The following is a 23,643-nucleotide window of genomic DNA, read 5'->3' as shown; positions in this document are numbered from 1 at the left end:
ACATACCTCATAAGTCCGATTAGATAGAAAATTGTGAATTTAATAACTTAATTATTATTCTAATAACATAGATACAACACACACATTATACATAATATATATGTTATTCCAGTTTGAAGGTGCTTACTTGAGTGATGGTAAAGGTCTTAGCAATTGGGATGTTTACACTCACAAACCAGGTGAGACAACCTTTCTCTCTCTCTCTCTCTCTCTCTCTCTCTATGGATTTGGTCACTTTCCAAAATTTTCTAGAAAAAAAAAATTGAAATAAATAAAAGTAGTATTTCACTAACATTTAGAAATGGAGAAATCATGGATTTTTTTCAAGTAGCATAATTGATGGGAGATGTCACTGTAGATCATTATCACCCATAAGTGTTTTTATAAACAATATACGCTATGTGAGTTTGACAATGACCGATAAGGATAAATACATTAATTTTCTTACAACATGTAATCACGTGGTTCAGTGGTTGCAACATGTCAAATCTGAGAAAGAAAAAAAAAATCTTGATTTGCAATAGGATTTGACCCTTTTAGTAGATGATATAGAAAAAATATGTCATATTAAAGACAGCAGAGTCCTATCTCTTCGCCTTCAATAGAAGACGAAGAATACCTCAACTTTATCAACCAAATGAAATGAAGAGATAAAGCATGGGTGAAGCTTGGTGGACCCTTTTATAAAAAGTATAAGATTCTATTAAGCTGACAACAATAATTCAAGTTACTTTAAACTAAAGCAAGCATGTGAAGCTTTCTTTTACAAAAAGTAAATATGCTTTCAATTTATTGCTATTAACACTCAAGAAATAGCTAATTAATATTGCATTACTTGAACAACATAAGCATAAATCCCAACCAATCAGAGTTATATTGGTATTGAATGAAAACAGGAAGACAGAGATCTGATGGCTTCTCTAGGAGTGAATAGCTACAGGTTCTCAATTTCATGGGCAAGAATTCTACCTAGTAATATATTTTTTTACTTAAGAAATTATGTGGTCAAAACATGAAATTCTCTCTATCCCCATGTAATAATCACAGAGGGTAGATTTGGAGATGTTAATTTGGATGGGATTAACTTCTACAACAAGCTCATTGATGCTCTCCTACCTAAAGGTCTACTTCCATCTTAATTTGTTTTTTTGCAAACTAAATTATCACTTCCATAAACTATACTTTAAAGTGGAACATAAAATTATTACTTTGACATTATAATCTACATACAGTTTTTCTTAATTGTTCAATTTACTGGGTTCAACCATTTGTAACATTGACGCATTTTGGTAATCCACAAGAACTCGAGAACAGGTTTAGAGGTTGGCTTGTCCTAAATCACAATAAGTAAATCAAGATTCGAATCTCCAGCAACTTGCTGCCTGAATCACTAGTATTACTGGCTGTAAATGTGAAAGAGTCCCTATATAGCTCACCTGTCCAAATAAGTCTTAGGTTGCCCACTCATCTGTTTGGACAGATAAGTCTTATATAGCTCTCTCACATTTGCTGTTTGAATTGTTTGCAATCCATGCAACAAAATTGTTGCTAATCTCTATCCATAAACCAAACAACCATGTCCTAAATATGATGTACAACATAAAGTTTGAATTCAAATTGATAAATCACATATTTTCTAAATGGTATTCTAGATCTATAATTAGTGTAAATTAGAGAACATGACACAGTTTTTTTAATCATCGCTTATCTCAAAAGCTTAAATTTACAAAAAATAATAAATTTAATCATTTAATTAATATTGTAACAGTCTACTTCGTTTTCCGCTTGAAAGAGAGGAATTAGAGTATTTTGCTGACATTTGTTTTAAGTTCTTCGGTTAAGTACTTGGCCACCTTCAATGAGCCAAACATCCAAACTATAATGGGGTACCGTACAGGTGAATACCCTCCATCGCGTTGCTTGAGCCCCTTTGGAAATTGTACTCATGGCTCATGGGGACTCAGACACGGAGCCCTTTGTGGCAGCCCATAACATTATTCTGGCACATGCAGCTGCTGTTCAAGTTTATAGAGCCAAATACCAGGTAGTAACACTACCATACCTTAAAAACACCAAAATTTTCCCTCAAGCATTTCATCAGTTAATGATCACAAACTAATTACTCAATGGTAAAAATTTAACACATGGCTCTTTTGGGTGAGTTTGGCTTGCCTCCAGTGAAAAATTAACTGGAGTTCTCTCCCCATCTTACAATCTCTACTGTTTTTGGCTTTTGCACAGAAGATCTCCAATAATTTTTTCACCGGAGACGGGTGAAACTCAAGCCAATGCTTACTACTTGCACATTTGCAGTATGTATCATTGTATACTAACTAGCTATATCAATAAACATCCAGAAAGAACAAAGAGGTAGCATTGGGATTGTATTACATGCTGCCTGGTTTGAGCCCATTAGCAACTCCAAACTAGACAAGTTAGCAGCTGAAAGAGCTCAATCATTCTTTTTTAACTGGTAAATATGCTTTCATCACCCATCAGTATATACTTTTATGCTTGCATCCAACATCACTTCATAACTCTATAATTAGTGCAGGTTCTTGGACCCAATAATATTTGGAAACTATCCGGTAGAGTGAATGAAATTCTAGGATCTATCTTACCAAACTTTTCAAGCAGTGACAAGGAAAAACTGAAGAATGGATTGAATTTTATTGGCATTAACCACTATTCCCGTTACCATGTCCAAGACTGCATCTACTCCATATGTGAACCTGGACCAGGGGTTACCAGGACAGAAGGTTTTTACCGACAAAGTTCGCAGAAAGATGGCGTGCCCATTGGAGAGCCTGTAAGTAACTTCAACATAGTAACAATCATCACAAGTAACCCTTGCATTCGCAATCACTAGCTGAAGCTTTTTGACTGTACAGACTGACCTGCAATGGCTAAATGTTTACCCACAAGGAATGGAGAAAATGGTTACCCATGTGGAGAGATACAATAACATGCTCATGTTCATTACAGAAAATGGCAAGCAAAAGATGAATAATTCTCAAGATGGACAACCTTTCTGCATCAGGAAAGGAGCAGATGTGAGGGGGTAGTTTGCCCGGTCCTCGAATGTTTATTGCCCAGGTCGTTTTTCCTTGTTCTATGTTCACTTGGAAGTCTTCATGTCACACTTGAGATAGCAACAGATGACCCCCAACTAGGTGAAATTAAGACTTTTTGAGTTGAGTTAAGATGTACTTTGGATAGGCAATTCATTATTTCCCAGTGATAGTGCCTGCTCTGATACTAGAGGAGCGTCTAAAGAGAATCACATTCTTATAGTTTTCTTTTTGTCTATCTTTGAGATCAGGAAAGGAGCAGATGTGAGGGGGTAGTTTGCCTGGTCCTTGCTTGACAACTTCATAGTGGACATTTGGATATACACCAAGGTTCGGCCCCCACCATGTTGATTATGCCACACTGAAGAGAACTCCAAAATTATCAGCAAGTTGGTACAAACAGTTCATCACTAAGCATGAGGTCATAAGTTCAGAACCTTGATGCCAGAACATTATCGGCAACAGCTACAATATTAAAATACTCATTGTGTTTTCTTCATGTTTTATGTTCTGAGGAATAAACATGGAACAAGGAGACTACTTATTCTTTAAGTTAAATTCAGTTTTGGAAACAAAGGAAAATATTGTCAATAAATACAGTCTACAAACAGGGCATATCAATAAATAGGTGATATCTATAACATTAAACCCAACCTCCATTGCAGATCCTACTAAGGAACAAATAAGTATAAAAATTAAAGAAAACCAGCAAAAATAACAATAATTCGATAAGTATGCAATGGCACTTGACCCCCAACACAAATTTTCATCATATATTACATAAAGAGAACAATAGATCTTAAGGCCAAATTCCAACGTTTTAAAACATTTATGGTCATACACAATGCCACAGATGTAAACTTAGGTGTAAAAATGTAAGAGTGAACATAAATATGGATCCCAATACGGTAATTTCCATAAATCTGGTGTGAGAGAGGGGGGAAGGGGTCTTACAAAAGCACAATCTCTTTCTCTCTAGTAATATCACAATCTTGTGCCAAGTTCTTTTCAGCTGAGTGCTAACCACGTTCTCTTTCCTCCTTACAGCCCTATCAAAATTGCTTTCATGAGATGCAAAAGTGAAACGACATACCAGGGGCCATTCAGTTTTCACCTTCCTTGAATTGACTCATGCTTTTCAACAATCCATACCTGCACATTAAATGTGTTTTATATATTGTCAAAACAGTGAATGTGTTTTAGTTTTAATTGAAACAGAGAATGAATTCAATCACAAAAGAGTTAAAATTAGCCACAATATCTAAGTCTGGAACTTTCGAGTAAGAGTGACACAGGACATGGACCTCAGTTTTAGCTGAAGGAAATTACTGGACCCTGCAGTTGATCCTTGTCCTCAAGTACCTATTCTAAGCTATTTCACATCTCCACCAAGGAGACCGAGCCTCATACATGTGTTCGCCACCATCCCATGAAATCTGAGATGCTTGCAAACCTATAGTAACCTTTGGTTCTTTTCCATGCTGTGCAACCCACTCTGTAACAGCCATTGATTTATCAGTCTCAGATGTATAATCCTTCTTGCATTTGCCAAATGGGTTAAGCCCAGGACTTGTCATCTCTGCAATTGCAGCTGGCATGTACATCGAGTCACCCACTAATGGTGCGCCATGGGCAGCCAGTTGTGCTCGAATCTGCATCACAATTCCAGAGCTCAATTAGATTATTGAAATAGTTGAAATCCTTTGGAGTAGATATCCTCTAAATCGCAAACCCTGCACTCCCTGAAAATTTCAGCTTCTTCCTTTAGAACCAAAGGGCAATTTCATTCATAGGCTACACTAAGAAGCATATGTCTGGGAGTGCAGGAAAAAAATTGCAGAGGCAATAATTACCATTACTCTCCACAGGAGAGCAAGAAAATTTGACATTTTTGAATAAACATATACTGCTTATAAAATGACATGCAGACCATAGGATTGATAAAAATAAACAAACAAACAAACTAAAAAAAAAAAAATTTCAAGTTAAGGGACACAAAGAAAAGAAAGGAAAAGTTTGGAACCTGATGAGTCCGACCAGTCAAAAGGTTGATTTTGCACTCATATGCAATATGTTTGGAGGGCCAGCCACAATCTTCAATACAATATTTATTTTCAATGACATCATTTGGCCATGGAACCTCCTTGCATTCCAAGACCTCAAGTAGACACAAGTACCATCCTTTAATAAAATCTGCATGCCACAAAATCTTTGGAGTCAATCACATAAGCCATATAGAATAGAGAGAGTACTTTCTTAACACAGAATATGCAGAAATAAGTGTTTTAAGAATGGACTTGCCAAACCAAGTTATTGGAAATAATGTTTCAAGAACTGGAGTTTGTGAAGGAAATCCTCATAAATTTAGTTGCCATGTTACACTAGGTAAAAAGTGGAGCATACATGTAGGAGTCCAATGCTTCTTCTATTCTTTTACTTTGCACAGCAGGGCAATCCTGGACTTAAACCAGAGATACCTTGCCTCTGAATTAAGTCATGAAACTTACAGTCCAACCAATAGGGAAAGAATCAATACATTTTGGGGAGCAATTCAACTTTCCCAAACATGGACAAGGTAATTAGATCAGTATCATCATCAATTAGAAAGCTCACCAAGAGTACAATAAAAGTGTTATCATTTTCTAATTGCTACTTAGTAACTTGCAATAAAATTTTCTTTGACTTTTTAACTAAAACCAAGAGTAGCTTTCATGAACAAGCTAAGAGCCTGTTTTGGATTGCATTAAGGAGCTTAAAAAGTGCTTTTAGTACATAAAAAGTTGTTCCAAGCAGAACTTAATCTATTTGGTAAAAAACTTAAAAAACACTTTTTTGAGTGTTTTGCTCTAAAAAAGCCGAAGCTTGACAATAAGGATTTCCTCTAAAAAGTTCATTCAAGCTTTTTCTATGGATAAAAGCTCTGTTTCTCAACGCAATCCCAAATAGGCTCTAAGAACACAATTTTGACCCAAAAAGAGGTGAAAAATAAAAGGAATGTCAATTTGAATAACATTGTAATGCGAATATAAAGATCTACGTTTGCTTTTTTCATATCATTCATTTCAACTACTTGGTCAACATCTGCGACAGGCAAGAATAAAGAAAAATTAAGTTTGGACCCCATGTCACCAGTGATCAAGCTATGCTGATAGGTGGGCCTGCTTGGCCTTCTTGGATGCTCCAGTATCAGAAGGCCAATTGAGTAATACATATCTCTACAGTGCAAGTCTGTCTTCTTCAAAATAACAAAATGCAACTCATCAAAGGTTCGAACAGATTTCCTACAACCATGGTGATGCTTAATTGAGATGGTTACCTTCTGAAATGAGTCTTGGAGCCATGTTTAGTGGACGCATGTAGTGGGTAATTATTCCAATTGGCACAGGAGCAGCAGCAAGAGCAAGATAAAGCTTCTTCACTTTTTTCTCCTGATGACAAGAAAAATCATATAGTTAAGAATAACAGCAAAAGAAGAAGCTGAAATTAAATAAATAAATATGAATTGAAAATATAGATACATTCAGTTTTGTGCATTTACTCTGTGAGGACAGTGCCCTCGCAGAGTGATGGACACCACGTGCTGGGCACTTGCAGCTCCAGGGTAATTGGAGTCTGCCCTCAGTTTGATTAGGGTTGGCTCACTCCAGGCTATGACCAGAATGAGATTATAAAACTTACTCTGATTTTACCATGGAAAACTGAACAATACTCCTTGGTCCTTGCTAACACGACACTGCAAGTAAATTACCAGCCATTAAATCTCTATCTATTAATAGTAATAGCAACCAATAACAATAAATTCCATAAGATCACAAAGACGGCATGATATAGTACCAGCCTTCTGTGCAATTATCAATCTGGTGGGTAGTCATCAAAGGGGTTGTCAAGCCCAAGGCACGAGTGGCAAAGGTTGCACAACTTTCTTCAATGTTGTCCGTAGTTCCTCCCACCTAATCAACATTAATATAGAATCATAAGAGCCTTAAGCAATCAATGAACTAATAAAAAAAAATCAAAAGTGCCATATAAATGGCATTGACTGACTACACTATTATAAATAATATAAACCTTTTCAGGTTGATGTATTAATTTATTTTGATTTTGACATTTTTTACATTGCCTTTTCATTTGGCTTAGAGAGGCCAAAAACAAAGGTATTGACATAATATCAAAACTATGCAGCTCTAGCATTTACAATCATGTAAATAATGCTATAGAACATCCATTCATTGAGGCACAACTTGGATGATGTCACAAAAACACGACTGAGATATTAATGGATAGATTACATACTGATGTACCAGCAGGTTTGTCCAAAACCACATAGGACTCAGCCACAGCTATAATTCTTGATTTCCAGTCAATTTCATAGCACCTGATTAAAATTCAAATATCAACAAGTATCATGCTAGTAAAAATGACAATAAATTATGCCAAACATTTTTCTTTACCTAGGAAAGCGTTTTGGATGTACATGCACTCGTAAGTATGTTCCAGCTTCAATAAACTGGTCTACACGAGTTACCCTAAAAGTTTTTTGAGCTTCTCGTACTGTTTTCCCTCTGATGGAAGCTCTCTTTCTCAGTACCGATGGTGCTGTAACTTCTTCAAATGTCCTAATTTGCTCAGGGGTGGCACTTGGAGGAGGCTGTGGACATACAAGGGCATAATATACAGCTCCAAAATGGATGAGATCTGCAACAAACCTTCAAAGAATGAAATTCTCTATTTATCACTTCGTCCTGACTGATAGGAGATAATAAAGAAGAATCATACACCATACCATCAATTCTAAAGTAAAGAAAAGACAGAGCAGCACTTACAGAGGAGGAAGATCAAGAACTTTACAGATAAATTCCAGAACAGGCCCTCCTTCTGAAACTACCAAGTGTTCTACTCTTGGCGGGCCATTTTGCGAGGGACATGGAAGCAAGCGATGATAGTCAGGGTATCTTCAACAAAAAAAAAAAACTTACTTCTTAGAGTCAGCAAGCCAATGAACAGGCACTAAAACGTATCTAACAAAAACAAGTTAAGATTTTCAAATTGATAAGGGCGAAAAAATTAAGAGAGAGAAGAATGAGTTTGATAAATTCTTTAATTAAAGTAATTCATTTGAAACTCTTAAACCAACCATCGATAAAGAGGCGGTTTTACGAAACATATTTTTTATAAAGGTTCAAAACTTCATTTCTCCAGCTTTTCCTCAGTTTACTGTTTACCCATCAAAAAACAAAGTGCAAGCTAATCTACAATAATTTAGCTAAAACAAATCTACTTTCACACTAAGAAACAAGCCAAATTACAGACCACCAACGAACTAAAAGCAGTAACGATGGGAAATTTGAACTACCCATTAACAAAAAAAGTGACATTTTGAAATAATAACACTGAAAAGTTCATATTCATGTGTTTTTCCCAAGCTTTATCAGCAACCAACCAAAGTGCAAGCAGAATTTATGGCAACCCATAGAAAGTCGGCCAATATTACATGCGCCCAACAACATATAAGCAATAAAAATGTGAAATAGCACGTACCCTTCAACAGGAGCGTTGTGGGTAACATCCGGACTTGAGGATTCACATGCAGACAGCTTGCTTTGTGAACAGCCAGAAGAGCAAGCCACCAAGTTCTTGTTGTAGTGCTTACTGAGAGCAGCATGGGTGGTTGCTAAGGTGCGCAAGAGGGCCACACGCGAGCTGGGACTCCGGCAGCCATTGGCTAAGATTGAAGCCAAACTCAGTGAGCCCATCTTCATTGGGAATTTAGGATCGTTGTGGCGGGTGTGTGTGCGCGCGTGTGTTTAAGGTTTAGCAGAGATTTTGATTGTGTCGGTTTTTCGGGTTCCGGACGGGTTAGTGTACAGGGAGGGCTTTTGGTGGGATTGGACACGATACAAATGGGCCTCATAAAGATCATGATTGACAGCCTTCAAAATTTGTGGGCCTGTTTCGTTATCGGGCCACGTTGGTGCCACAACCTCATGCCCGACAATCAGGATTCTCTCAAATTTGTTATTCCATGCAATCAGACAGCTCTACAAAGAGAATAGGTGAAGGAAAATGTTAAATTTATAACACCAATATAACAATTGCACAACAACCCTTCACATGAAGGTGGACTCCACATACTGGAATCAAATCCCATAGGTGAAAGGTTCACTAGCTCCAAAAAAACCCGAGATGCTACCTTCCTCGAGCCAGTGTAAGACCTATTATCCGAATCAAATTCAGACAATGAATTTTAAATAATCCCAATCCCATGCTCGAAGCTCATCACTTTCGTTAGAAATGATGCTTGAATTGTAAAATTTTAAAAATTAAAAAAAATTAAAAAAATGAAAAAAGAAGAAGAAGAAGAGGAGGAGGAGAGATAAAGGGTCTCTCTCAAAAGGCTTTAATAATCTAGTTGTCTCCTTAAGGGTTTCTAGAAAATAATTCAATAAATATTATACAAATTAATTATTAATAATAATGTGAAACATCCCCAATTAGCACTAATTGGGGTATTGGGGATGCGTATTCATAAGGTCTAATATGCAATTAATGTTAGTGAAAGAAGGAAGAAGAAATTGTTTTGGGGTTAAAATATATAGGTTTGGGGGTAGATTAGATAGCAACAATCATGTTATCCCAAATGCATAAAGTATTTATTATTTTCCAATTGATTTACACCTTTCAATAATTAATATAAATTTATTTCTCTCCTTAAAGTTGTTCAATAAATTTATTTTCCTACCGACAAGAAATGAGTTGGGAGTTGGGACCCTCAAGTGAAACTAGTTAAAATCCGCAATATAATAATCAAGCCCTGCAAAGAGGCATACAGTAATTTAATTGGATGTTGCCCAAGTGCTACTTTACAACCAGAGAAGGTCTCCGTCAAAATGGTCCCTCTTCCAGGCAAGAGCTGAACCCAGCAACAAAGGAAAGCTGTACTTCATTTAATTTGCCAAGCCAAATGTTGTTTAGGCATGTTGACGCCCGAGTTCCAGCTCACGAGTACCTGTAAAGAAAATGGATTGAGCAAGCACCAAGACTTAAAATGGGTGTGCCTGTGTCCCCGAGGCATCTATAACTTAATTGGTTAAGAACCACGCATCATGAAGTACAAGTCACTAATTCAAACCTTCCCTTTCTCTATTGTGTGAAAATTGTCAAACAAAAAAAACAAAAAATGGGTGTGCCGGCCGAAACTTCTCAAATGAGTTGTGGTTGTGGCCAGGGTGGAAAGGTCTTCAGAGGGTAAAGAGAACGAGGAAATTTTTGACTCTTTTTAGAGTCAAAAACATTTTTTACTATTTTTTTAGAGTAAAAAATATACTCATTTCTTAACTAGTGTTTCATGTTTTGGTACTATTTTTTCAGTTTGAATTTATTGTTAAAGAGCTCACCATTATTGTAAGAAAAAAAAAATCACATTTTCTTATGATATTTGAGCATGGTTGATAGTACGTCATATGCTGAAGAGAAATTATTCATTTCATCATCCTGTCATTAACTCATTTTAGAAAATTGTCATTGGATCTGTAGGGTATACGTGGTTCCTCTTATGAGTCCCACAAATCTAATGGTAATTTTTAAAAATATAAGAATAACAAGAATAAAATCTATGGCACATTTCAATGTTGAATTAAATGTTACTTGCTATTGTTGCAAGACGATAAGGATTGACACACATGCTGGTCATGGTGTGGTATTATCTGACACTCTGCGAACTGGGGTGAAAATGTGATTGCGGTTATTAGCAATATATGTATTCGCATAATACGGTTATCACTTTTAGGTATTCGCATAATGTGATTACTATCTGCGTCTGAACGATTATTGCGGTTATTATCCGTAATCTGCATACAAAGTAATGAACGTTTTTTATTACTATCTAAATCTATATGTAAGATTAAATAATGCAGATATTATTATATGCAATTTTAAATAAATTAAAATTTTGCTTGTTACACAATGTACGATTATCAACCAAAAAGAGTCATTGTCTCATAAAGTAATCGAGATTTGAATTATTCAAAGAAAAAGAAAAATAAAAAATAAAAAATGTAGTGAGGTATTACTTTGAGATGATTAAAAAAAAAAACATAACATAACCTAAAGATTATAAACTTATCAAATTGAAAACAATATTGTTTTAGTGAATTTAATTTAATATATATAATATATAAAGCATCCGCGTCTGCAGATGAGTTTTGGTAACTGCTTTCGCACGTGTAAATAGTAAAAATAAATGTGGATAGTTATTATTACTCTGCAGTCTGCATTCTCATCTTTACTGTCAACAATGCAAGGAATAATTGAAATGACATGACAAGGAGGAATCTCCTACGATGCTTCTCTTTGAGACTACCGGGTGTTTGGGCTAGCGAACTTTACTTTGGGCGGCCCGTCTGTATTTTTTATTTATTTTTTATTTTTTTGAAAATACGGCCCGCCTGTATTGATGGCCTAACAAGTTACCTTAAAAAACATTAAAAAAAGAAGAAAAAAAACAAATAAATAAATAAAGGAAATAGAAAAGAAAAGAGGAAATAGAAGAGGGTAGCCAGTAGCCACCACAGTGAATGCTCACCTGCTACAATAATAAATAATAATGGGAAAGGAAAGGCATTGATGGGTAGGAGCGGCGGACTGATCTAACGGTCACCAGCCAGCTGGCAGCTACATAAATGTTCCAGCCGGCCGGTGCGACTGTAGTTGAGAAATCAACAATAAATGCATATGTGTGCATGAATCATTATTCTTTTTATCACCTTACTTACGTGTAAGATAGTCCTTCACTTTAATTTATTTTTAAAAAATAAAAAAATTTAAAAAATAGTGAGGACCACCTTATCACATATGCAAGGTGGTGAAAAGTTGTATCTTTATATGACATTGAATTATGAAAAATGTTAGATTTACAACACCAATATAACAACTGTACAACAATACCTCACATGAGAGTGAGTCCCACATACTGGGGCCTGGGGCCCACCCTCATGTGAATGGTTGTTCTATGGTTGTTGTATTGGTGTTGTAAAAGAATCAAATCCCTTAAATTATTTACTCTTTTTGTAAGGAGAGATGATACATGAGTCATAAATGCAATACAAGTGCCTGAAATCAGATATATTGGGCGAGATTTATATGTGTAGGTCTTTTTCAACGTGCCTTCGTGTGTGCACTTGCTGTACACTTATTTGTAATTTGAGCATTACCCTTTTCCAAATTGAAATAAAAGCGATCTACTCTCAAAATGACGTGATTTTAATTAAGTTTTGAAACTCCCATCAATATCTGACTCTTTTGTCCCCAGAAATTTTTTTAAGGTAATCAATGCTCTAATAAGAGAATTTTCATAAAGATCACAACCACTTGCTTACAACTGGCCTAAGCGTCCGGCCGTCCGGATTAGACCTCCGTTATATTCCGATCAGTCTTTATTAAAAAGTTTCAATAGCTAATACCCACTATCGCATTAAATTTAATTAAAATTTTTTGGGTAAGAAATATGTTAACCGCACAACAGTGTTAATGTATCAAATTTTTTTTATTATTATTTTTTTAAAAAAATAATAGACAAATCAATATTATTGTACAATTATTATATAAAATTATACAAATAACATATTTCTTTAATAATCCTGTAATATTTGAGCAGCTATGTCTCCAAGCATAGCACGACCAAACCATTAATGAACCTATATATGTAGAGGAAGACCGTATGGGTAGCATAAATTTCAATTCGTTGTTGGCTGTCAGTGTCGCTGCCATTAAGAATTAGCAAAAATTGGTAGGCCAAGCTAACCAATGCGCCGCGATGTTTGAGATTTTTGTTCTTGCAAATTGCCATTGCCATTGCTCAAGCTGCTCAGTCTGCTCACCACGGGAGAGAAGGCAGGGGCACGATCAGGATCTAGGCAAGAGGAGCTGTCCTATTGCACTGCAGTCTGCAGGGCATGGTCTTGGAAAAATGTCAACACCATTTGCCAAGTTGAATTTCATTTGACGACTCCGAACATCTAAAAGTTTTTTTTTTTTAATATATTTATGACAATCATTTTATAAATACTACGTTTCATAGTTTAAGCGACTAATAGTAATATGAAGAGTAGGATTACTATTTTTCAATGAATAGATATTCGAAAAATATATGATGCTTTTTAATATGGTAATGTTATTTAATAGACTGTCATACGATTGTTATATAACTTGAAGATGCGACAATAAAAATCAGTCATTTAATCAATTTGTGTAAATAAAAAAAAATAAAAAAATTGACTGACTTACACTACGATATTTATTTATATAAATAATAATATAATAGTCTACTAAATAGCATGACTCTTTACAAACTATTCATAATTTATGGATGGATGCGACGATGAATGGTTTGTATTGCATGCAATATCCCTTGAAAATGTCGGTGGATCTTACTTGCTCGCGTCCCAGTTTAAGTAGATATTCAAGCAGTCCGAGCATGTACCTGAATTGGTAAAGGTCTATATGCCTTTTCACATAAACTATATGAGTATTCTCAATATTGCATCCTATTTTGTTTTGGGACATTGAAAAAATTATAGTATACATGATGTAATTTTTTACGACACTTAAATAGGAGTGGACAGAATGTCTGACCATTGCCAAACCATCACCAATCGGCAATTGACTTTCGATTGCTGATAGGTAGAATAAAACTTTGTTTTGATGTCGATTCAGTAGGCAGTAGAGATTTTGTTTGGCGGTTAACCGAATTGATTCAACCAAACCATTTTTTTTCTTCTTCTTTTATTTGAAATCAAGACGATGTTGACGCCGTTTTGAACCTTAAAGCACTTGTTTAGTCCAATAACAACTATTTAGGCAAAAAATAAAAAGAAAAAAAAAAACACCATAAAAAAGTATTAGCCCAATATTAGAAAGCTCATTGTTAACAGATTAATCGACTGACATGTGACCGCCTTAATTGAACTAACTAACTCAACTGAAATATTTGAACATTGTTATTGTCGATATGAAGTCAATTAATTAATCGCCTTAACCAAATTAACTCACTCAATCGAAATGGTTGAAAATTGTTATTGTCGATATAAAATCGATTAATTAACCACCTTAACCAAATTAATTGACTTGGCCAAAATAATCAGAAATTGTTATTGTCGATATGCAATCAATTAATGAACCATCTTAACCAAATTAACCGAAATAGTAGAAAATTGCTAATGTCGATATGAAGTCGGTTAATTAACCGATAGTGCATGACAGTTTAGTGGACAAAAATGCTCATACCCTCACTGGTTTAATTGATACCTAGTGGTACACTTAAGCCAAATCCTAAGTGACAAATCTAATTGAATAAGAGATTATGTAGAAGGGAAATATAGGGTAAATATGAGGCATGAATCCCGAATTGAACTAACAGAGATAGGTATACGAATTAGTGGCCTACTCTAAAGGGTTTATATATATATATATAAAGGTAAATATATATGAAGAAGCAATGGTTATAATTAAAAGTTTAAAACCTTGAAAAACTTTAGTTAATGCAAGCTCAACTGCAACCAGTCCCACCGGTCCATTAATTTTCCGTTCTTGGTTTCTCTACCATAAATATGAGCCAAAACACGTTTGAATTCCAAATCCTTCTTTGTTGATTCCTTGAAAACATTTTTTGCCACTACATACTACGGAATATTGCTCCAAATTGTTTATATCAGCAACCATGTCCATGTGCATTCGTCCTTCAAAAGTAAATACCTCGATCTGATTAAATTATTCAATTCCATCCGTTTCCCAACTTTCCCTAGACCAAACTCATTCACTCCCCCCCTCCCAACACTTCTCCTACATAAAACTGTCATTCCCATTAATTTTTACCAGCTTATTTCAGTACTGTCTTTACACCTTATCTTCTACTAGCTAGCTAGTTCCCTTTCCTCGATCTCCGGTCCTCTGAGAATGGCGTTCATGGACCTCCTTATCCTCTTCTTAGCTCTTCTCTTTCTCCGCTTCTGGTGGCGCTACTGGTCCGTCACCGGCGGCGGGTCCAAAAACATTCCGCCGGGGCCGCCGGGATGGCCTATTTTGGGTAATCTCGGCCAGGTCATTCTCCAACGCCGTCATTTCGTCTTTGTAGTACGTGATTTACGTGCAAAATATGGCCCAATCTTCACCATGCAAATGGGCCAACGCACGCTCGTGGTAGTCACCAGCGCCGAGCTCATCCACGAAGCCATGATCCAGAGAGGCCAGGCGTTCGCCAGCCGGCCGGAGGACTCGCCGATTCGGCTCTTGTTTAGCGTCGGAAAATGCGCCATTAACTCCGCGGAGTACGGGCCGCTCTGGAGGACCCTACGCCGTAACTTCGTGACCGAGCTGATAAACCCGGCGAGAGTAAAGCAATGCAGTTGGATACGGAAATGGGCCATCGAAAACCACACGAAGAGGCTCCAGAGAGAGGCGTCGGAGAAAGGGTTCGTCGAGGTGATAAGCAACTGTAGGCTCACCATATGCAGCATCATCATATGCATTTGCTTCGGAGCAAAGATCTCAGAAGATGAGATAAAAAAGATCGAAAGCGTGCTAAAGGACGTGATGTTGATCACATCACCGAAGCTCCCGGACTTCTTGCCGGTTCTCACTCCGTTGTTCCGCAAGCAACTCAAAGAAGCCAAAGCGCTGAGAAAGAAACAACTGGAGTGCTTGGTTCCGCTCGTGAGAAAGAGAAAGGCTTTCGTGGAGAGCGGCGGAAATGGCGGTCCGGAGATGGCGAGCCCCGTCGGCGCCGCCTATATAGACTCTCTTTACGGGCTGGAAGCGCCGGGTCGGGGCAAGTTGGTAGAAGAAGAGCTCGTGACGCTGTGCTCGGAGGCGATCATCGCCGGGACGGACACGAGCGCTACAACTTTGCAGTGGGCTTTGCTTCACTTGGTGATGGATCAAGAGATTCAAGAAAAGCTGTACAAGGAAATCGTAGAGCACGTCGGCAAAGACGGGTGCGTCACTGAGAGCGACGTAGAGAAAATGAGCTACCTTGGTGCGGTGGTCAAAGAGACTTTCCGGCGACACCCACCGGGCCATTTCGCGCTCTCGCACGCAGTCACGAAGGAGACGGAGCTCGGAGGGTACACCATTCCGGAAAACGCGAGCGTGGAGTTCTACACTGCCTGGGTGGCCGAGGACCCGGCTGTGTGGAAGGACCCGGGTGAGTTCCGACCGGAGAGGTTCTTGGACGGTGATGGGGTCGACACAGACGTGACGGGGACGAGGGGGGTGAGGATGTTGCCTTTCGGTGCCGGCCGGAGGATTTGTCCGGCCATGACGCTGGGGACTCTGCATGTCCTCTTGTTGCTGGCAAGGATGGTGCATGCTTTCAAGTGGTTGCCGGTTCCCGGAGCCCCACCCAACCCGGCTGAGACTTTTGCTTTCACTGTTGTGATGAAGGACCCTCTCAAGGCTGTGATCTTGCCGAGGGGTGAATTGTGAAAGGCTGTTAGAGCTTGCTATGAACCGTTGTTTTTGGGACTTAATTGGGAGAGGTGATTTTGCTCTACTGGGTATGCGTTAATAAGCTTAATTAAGCTATAATTAAGCTAGTGGGCTAATATTTGCTTGGCAAATGGGTATAAAAGGAGAAGCAAACGGCTAGGCTAGTTTGCTTATATAATAAGTGATAGAATTAAGGTTGAATTACCATGCATTATACATACTGGAATTCTATTTATTTCCTTGGTTATTTTTAAACTCTAAAGTTCATTCTAATTAGTTTTTTCTTTTTTCTTTTTTTGTGAGGAGAATGTATTGCTTGTTAACATTTTTGTTCCGGCCACTAGGCTAGACACCCCGGCCGGCCAGTAGTTAATTCCCGCCGGGATATATATATTTTAAGCCGGCCAAATGGACTTTGCTTCTCCATCGTGGATTTTATCACAACCAAAATTAAAGAAGAAAGCGAAATAATATTGAATAATACTCTCATGCCATACTGCCATGGCCGTGAAACCCATCAGAAATTAAATGCACAAGAAAGCAGAGTTCTCTACTAAAGAAATAGGATTTAAAATAAAATAAAATACACATCACAGGACTGGGCCGGACTTTAGACCTCGTAGAGCATCTCCAATAATAATAGTTAAAAAATAGCTATTAAAAAAGTACACCTCTTTATTTTATCTATTTTTTTTTATGTTCTCTTTGACCAATAGATTATCTATTCTATTATTTACTTGCATTTAAATATTATTTATTATTCTTTTTTTATTATATTTTTGCCAACACACAATAAAAAAAAAATTAAATTAAATTTCCACACATTATTTGAGCTACACCGTATGAATGTTGCATCAGTTCAATATTCTAGCAAAATTATACAATTTATAAAAGCAAAGCAACCAAAAACAAAGCAATTGATATTTTTTTAAAAAAACAAAACAAAAACAATGCAAAAAGTAAAACAAAGCAACTATAAAAATACAATAAGACTAATAATTCTTAAGAGTGACCATGCAATTGCCACATGTTCTTGATAAGGTCGGATTGCAGCTAAGAATGAGTTTGACTATCTCTAATGTTCACATGCCTTTCAATGAGCTCCAGAAATCCAATATTATGCTCGTGAGGAATTTGTATACCGGGAGTTTCATCAATTTGTTCATATTTAATGTCATTAGCATCGTCAGGATTTTATTCGTCTTCAATAATCATGTTCTGCATTATTATTATGCACGTTTTTATAATGAAAAGTGGGTGAAAGAGAGAGTGGGATACATGAATATGATATTGTTTTAGTTTTAGTTTTTTCTCAGTATTTTGTTCGTTATAGAATGAATAGTAAATAGAGCATATTCACAATTTATTTTGTAAAAAAAGAAAAAAGAAAAAAAAGACACTTTATCTTATCAGCTGGATTGAAAAAAAAAAAACATAATAATAATTAAATTTGACTATTTTGAAGCATTTAAATAGCCTGCTAGAGATGCTCTTGACTAGCTAGTGACATGAAAATGCATGCATCTTGCTTTTGATCAATGCATATATATATAATTCGCTTGCTAATCAGCTTAGGGTACATTTAAGATTGTGATTTCGTAGGTAAAAAGTGCGATTTTAAACTCATTCATCGAAAATGAATTGTTTGAGAATTTCGTTTTAAAAAAATTGCGATTTGAAAATATAGAAAACTACTTTTTCAAATTGCACAAAAATGAGTGCTTTTTTAAAAACGTAAAATTTTAAAGGTTAATCTACGATTTTAAATGTCAAATTATGTTTTTAAAAATCAATTTTTCAAATCGCACATTTTAAAATCGCTATTTTAAAATCACACTTTTTGAAATCGCAAACCCAAACGGACCCTTAAAATGGTGCACCATAGAATATGCCCCTAAGAAGTGGGCCTCTTCTATCAGCTAGCCCATAATCTAGCTAAATAGGCTATTTGTAATAAGAACGATGTGTGTTGGCTGGAAGATGTTCCTAGTAGTATTTCTAGCATTGTTTTTAGGGAAGCTTGTGTGTCCCTAGATCCCTAATTTTTGGGGGTTAGTTTCTGTATTTGCTTTTGATCAATGGAGATTCAGATTTATTATGTTCAAAAAAAAAAGAATTGGATGGTGCATGTCTCAATTTTAATTAGTTTAATTATAACTATAACGGGATCCAATCCATAACTTTTAAACATTATTGTTGCATTTGTTCAACTTAGTCTAATTTGTTTCGGTGTAAAATATTTTAATGAAAAATGTTTTTTAAATTATTTGGTATTTGGTATATATAACCGAAAATAATAGTCAAACTAAAATATTTTAAGGTAGACAAAAAAAGTTTTTTAAATTTTGGAAAATGGTTTTCGTTTTGTAAACAAATTTCGAGTTTAAGTTTCTCCTCATCAAACCGTCATACCACTGTCGGAAGTTGCCAGTCGTTTTTCACCTCCATTGGAAGTCGTCAGCCCTTTTTTGCCATTGTTCATTTTTCATACAAGCCAAACATCGACAAATATTTTCAATAAAATAATTTTGTTAAAAATATTTTTCAATAAAAAATATTTTACGTTGAAACAAAAGTAGCATTGATGGACATTATTCTTCCGTTCATTGAAAAACTATTCGATTCACTTGCCATTGTAATTAAGGGTGTGTTTTGTAAACATTTGGGTTGTGAATTTTTTTAAAAAAATAGTAATAAGAAGTTATTGATATGATATATAAAAATGAAAAAAGTTGTTAAAAAGTAATGAGACATGTTAACTGCATAACAATTTTGCGCAACAATACTGATGTGTCAAGCATTTTTATTTTTTTAAAAAAAATGCTGGACGTATCAGTATTGTTGTGCAATTGTTCTGTAAATAATATATCTCAAAAGTAATTGATGTGATATAAAAAATAAAAAATAAAAGTTAAAAAATTATTAATGTAACATAAAAAAATTAAAAATATTTTAGAATTAACTTTTGCAAAAAAGAAAAAGAAAAAAAAAAGAAGGCGGTTTGCCAAACATAGCCATAGTGGCCTTTATTATGAAAAATATAAATTGACTTCTAATATAAAGCAAGTGTGTGCACAAAGTGTTAACAAAATAACAATGCGGAAAATATATAACACAAAAATTTTTGTTAACGAAATGGAAAACTCAATATGAGAAAAACCACTTCGGGGCAGCCAAACCCAGGATATCCACTATTCAGAAGACAAGACTAGATACAAAGTAGTAACACTCACATACTCCTGATGCAGTGGTCGTACCTTGCTCTCTAACGTGTAATCCAACGCGAACGCCTCACAACTAGGTCTCCTATTTGAAGGGGTCTTTAATAGAATTCTTTACCTTAGGGTCAACCCCTAAAATAAACTTCAACTTATAAACTCACAATATAGTTCTTTAAGCACTATTGGAATTCAATATCGAATTCTTGATGTTCTCAAGCCTATGGGCCTCTATTTATAGGCTGACAGTTCAAATGAGCGTCTGGCTTAATAAAACTGGGCACTGTCCGGACGGTGGTCATAGGTCGTCTGGACGGACAACTGTGTGACTGAAATTTCAAAAATTTCGCTGAAGATCTTTCCTGTTTGAGAGTTGCGTCCGGACGGTGATGCCCTGTCGTCCGGACGGTCACACGTTCGCTGCAAGTAATTTTCATATAGAGGCTTTACACGGTCGGACCTAGAGGATGGTAGTCCGGACGGCTGATCTGATGCACACGCGTTCGGACCATGCTGATTGGCGTCCGGACGGACAACTATGTGATCGAAATTTCGCTGAAGATCTTTCTTGTTTGAGAACTGCGTCCGGACGGTGATGCCCTGTCGTTCGAATAGTCGCACGTTTGCTGCAAGTAATTTCCATATAGAGGCTTTGCGCGTCCGGACGGCTGATCTGATGCACACGCGTTCGGACCATGCTGATTGGCGTCCGGACGGACAACTATGTGATCGAAATTTCGCTGAAGATCTTTCTTGTTTGAGAACTGCGTCCGGACGGTGATGCCCTGTCGTTCGAATAGTCGCACGTTCGCTGCAAGTAATTTCCATATAGAGGCTTTGCGCGTCCAGACCTAGAGGATGGTAGTCTGGACGGCTGATCTGATGCACACGCGTCCGGACCATGCTGATTGGCGTCCGGATGGTGGTCATAGGCCGTCCGGACGGACAACTGTGTGACCGAAATTTCAAAAATTTCATTGAAGATCTTTCCTGTTTGAGAGCTGCATCCGGACGATCGCACGTTCGCTGCAAGTAATTTTCATATAGAGGCTTTGCGCGTCCGGACTTTGAGGATGGTAGTCCGGACGGCTGATCTGATGCACACGCATCCTGACCATGCTGATTGGCGTCCGAACGTTTGGATTTGAATTGCAATGCTTGCCTTATGGATGAGCGCGTCCGGACGGGAATCCACGTCGTTCGGACGGTTGCAGCAATCTTCCCATATCTGTGTTTTGGAAAGAAATCCTGAGGCTTGATCGAACATTGAGGGTCGTCCGGACGAGCTGCTGAATCGTCCTGATGGATGCAAGCTGGAGCAGTTCGAAGCTTCTTGACACAGAAGAAGGTCCGAACGGGAATCCACGTCGTCCGGACGTATGATGCTTTAGTCTGATGGGCGTCCGGACGGGATGACACGTTGTCCGGACGGCTGGCAAGGAACCGAAATTTTTGACTTGCAAACTGTGTAGAATCTTCTGGAGATACTCCTGAATAGCGGAATTTCTGATAAAAAACATATTTACAAAGAATCCCGGGAGAGGAGGAGGCTCAGTTCGGATCTGTGACTGGATCTCTGTCAATGGTGTCGGGAGGTCGCGGGGAAGAGGATCTGGAGGCTCATCAGTGGTTGCCGAATCTCTGTGACCGGATCGCTGTGGCTGGAGGACCGGCTGTCCGCCGATGGGGAATAGGCAGTCGGCTGACGGGTTGGGTTGAGGAGATTCGGTTTTTTTTTTCATATTTGTTTTCAGTCCAGGTGGATGTGCAGTGATTTGGGGCGGATTAGGGGTGGACCGGCGGACCGGCTGACGGCGGATGGGCGGGCAGACGTGTAGTGGGTTTTTCTTTTGTTTTGGAATGTTGGTACTGTTGTGAGAGGGATTGCCTACTTCACCAAAATTTCAATTTTTTTGCATTTTTTTGCTTTTAGTTGATGTGTCAAGTGTTTATTGGTGGGCATAAACCTCATCTTTTCTGCCACTACTGTATAGAAGGGACTCTCATATATATATTTTTATCATGGCCGTATGTGAAATAATGCTGTCAGAAAACAAAAGCTTCAAGAGTGGCCCATAAAATAACTTCTTGGAGAATTAAATTAAAAAATTCATTTATATCTATAAAAAAAAAAATCATTTATGAAAACTTGAGACATATCCCATGATCTCCTCCAAATCCCAATCCCCCGCCTACTACCAACATATCATAATCAAATCCACAAGGACCACAACCATTCATTTATTTTAGTGTCGATAATTTGTTTTTTGCATTTAAGGTGTATATGGTGTTGGGTTATTCAAACATATATATATATATATATATATCTCTCCCCGGAAATGCTCACTAATATATATATATATATATATATATATATATATATATATATATATATATGAGTAATGATTCACTACCACCTTTTAACACAACTTTTCACCATCTTGTTTATGTGGCAAGGTGGTCCCCCACCTTATTTTATTTTTAAAACCTAAAAAGTAGTAGGGGACCACATTGCCACATAAGCAAGGTGGTGAAAAGTTGTGTTAAAAGGTGGTAGTGAATCATTACTCTATATATATATACTTGTCTTGATAATCTGATGTAGCGGGGCCATGTGTGGATTAATGCTGTCAGAAAACAAAGGCTTCAAGAGTGGCCCATAACATAACTTCTTGGAGAATTAAATTTTAATTTTAATTTATAGTAATATTATAAACTATACTTATATCTCTCCCACCATGCTAACATGGTAAAATCAGTCAATTGTCAGTTTTTTTCTTTTTATTTTAGAAAGGAAAAATGATGGATTTACAACACCACCACAGTAATTACACAATACCCCCTCACATGGGGGTGAGCTCTACACACTGAACCCCACCCCATATGAAGGGGTGCTGTACAATTATTGTACCAATAAAATGTAAGAATCAAACTCCTCTTAAAAACAATTATATCACACTGGTCATTGGTCACTGGTCACTATTATCTCACCCTATAATAGTGTTACTGAGCTATTGTTAAAAGCAAATGGCAATTGAAGAACTGATTAACAGTGTGGCATTAAATAAAGCCAATTTGATGACCTCTTCGTGTGTTAAAGGAAATAGGATCCTCGCCGTTTGAAAATGACATATGTAGGTAGGCGAGTTAATTTATGTCGGGAGTAAATGTGGGAAGTCTCTAACAGATGATGCAATCAATGACATGCCATACAAGAACTCGTGAGTGGTGACACGTCTATAGGTATAGATCTAATAATAATTTTTAATTATGAAAAAACGAGAAAATGACATAAAAATAAAAAAATAAAAAATAAAATTGTATAGCACATCTCTATTTTGTATGACCATCCATTAACATATAGCAAAGTTTCATGTTGGATTTCAATTTAGCCTTTTTAAGGTTGAATTTAGCTTGTGATAATTATGCTCATCAGAATGAGACCAAGATTCTCTCCAGTTGTGAGAAATTGGAGAAAAACCGATCCTTTATATATATATATATAGACATTTTTATAATTTTATATGATATAAAATTATAAAAAATATTCTTGTGTATAAAGGACTGACTTCTCTCTAGTTGATTTTTAACTGGAGAGAATCATGATGCATCTGAACGGTGTTCTATGGAAATTTACTTCAAATATTTTATTTGTTTCTCTCAGATATTTTTCTTTAAGAAATGTCATCATTGAAAACTGATTTTTCGAAAAAAAATGAACTTTTCTTCTTTTATTTAGTAAAAAATTTGAGATTTTATTTTATTTTATTTTTAAATCTACTAGTAAAAGTATAAAATGGGAGCCCATTATTTTGTTTATGGGCCCAGAAGAGAGTTTTAGCCCAAAGACCGAAAGAGACCACCAAACACAAATT

General features: G+C 36.7%; 2 protein-coding genes and 1 pseudogene across 3 annotated transcripts; 2 read left to right on the top strand and 1 right to left on the bottom strand.

Annotated features, from left to right (window-relative positions):
* The first annotated feature begins 902 nt into the window (after positions 1-902).
* Positions 903-3,513, top strand: LOC133868232 (beta-glucosidase 47-like; annotated as a pseudogene).
* LOC133868534 (RNA pseudouridine synthase 6, chloroplastic) lies at positions 2,954-8,894 on the bottom strand. Of its 2 annotated transcripts, XM_062305453.1 has the most exons (11): positions 8,610-8,894; positions 7,895-8,023; positions 7,523-7,777; positions 7,365-7,446; positions 6,906-7,021; positions 6,750-6,804; positions 6,388-6,499; positions 5,095-5,264; positions 4,376-4,723; positions 4,026-4,223; positions 2,954-3,432 (listed from the first exon to the last, which is right to left on the bottom strand). In XM_062305453.1, the coding sequence occupies exons 1-9, from the start codon at positions 8,828-8,830 to the stop codon at positions 4,439-4,441; spliced, it is 1,425 nt and encodes a 474-aa protein (XP_062161437.1). In that variant the 5' UTR covers positions 8,831-8,894; the 3' UTR covers positions 2,954-3,432; positions 4,026-4,223; positions 4,376-4,438. The 2 variants fall into 2 exon arrangements, with proteins under 2 accessions (XP_062161437.1, XP_062161435.1); XM_062305451.1 differs by lacking the exon at positions 2,954-3,432 and having other exon boundaries at positions 3,818-4,223.
* Positions 8,895-14,724: 5,830 nt separating this feature from the next.
* On the top strand, positions 14,725-16,823 carry LOC133868779 (cytochrome P450 77A1-like). Its single transcript, XM_062305784.1, has one exon. It carries the CDS (start codon positions 15,021-15,023, stop codon positions 16,545-16,547), a length of 1,527 nt encoding a protein of 508 aa, XP_062161768.1. The 5' UTR covers positions 14,725-15,020; the 3' UTR covers positions 16,548-16,823.
* Positions 16,824-23,643: the final 6,820 nt, after the last annotated feature.

This window comes from Alnus glutinosa, chromosome 5 (genome assembly GCF_958979055.1).
Source record: "Alnus glutinosa chromosome 5, dhAlnGlut1.1, whole genome shotgun sequence".
In the NCBI taxonomy this organism is placed as follows: Eukaryota; Viridiplantae; Streptophyta; class Magnoliopsida; order Fagales; family Betulaceae; genus Alnus; species Alnus glutinosa.
This window is presented reverse-complemented; position numbering and strand designations above follow the sequence as displayed.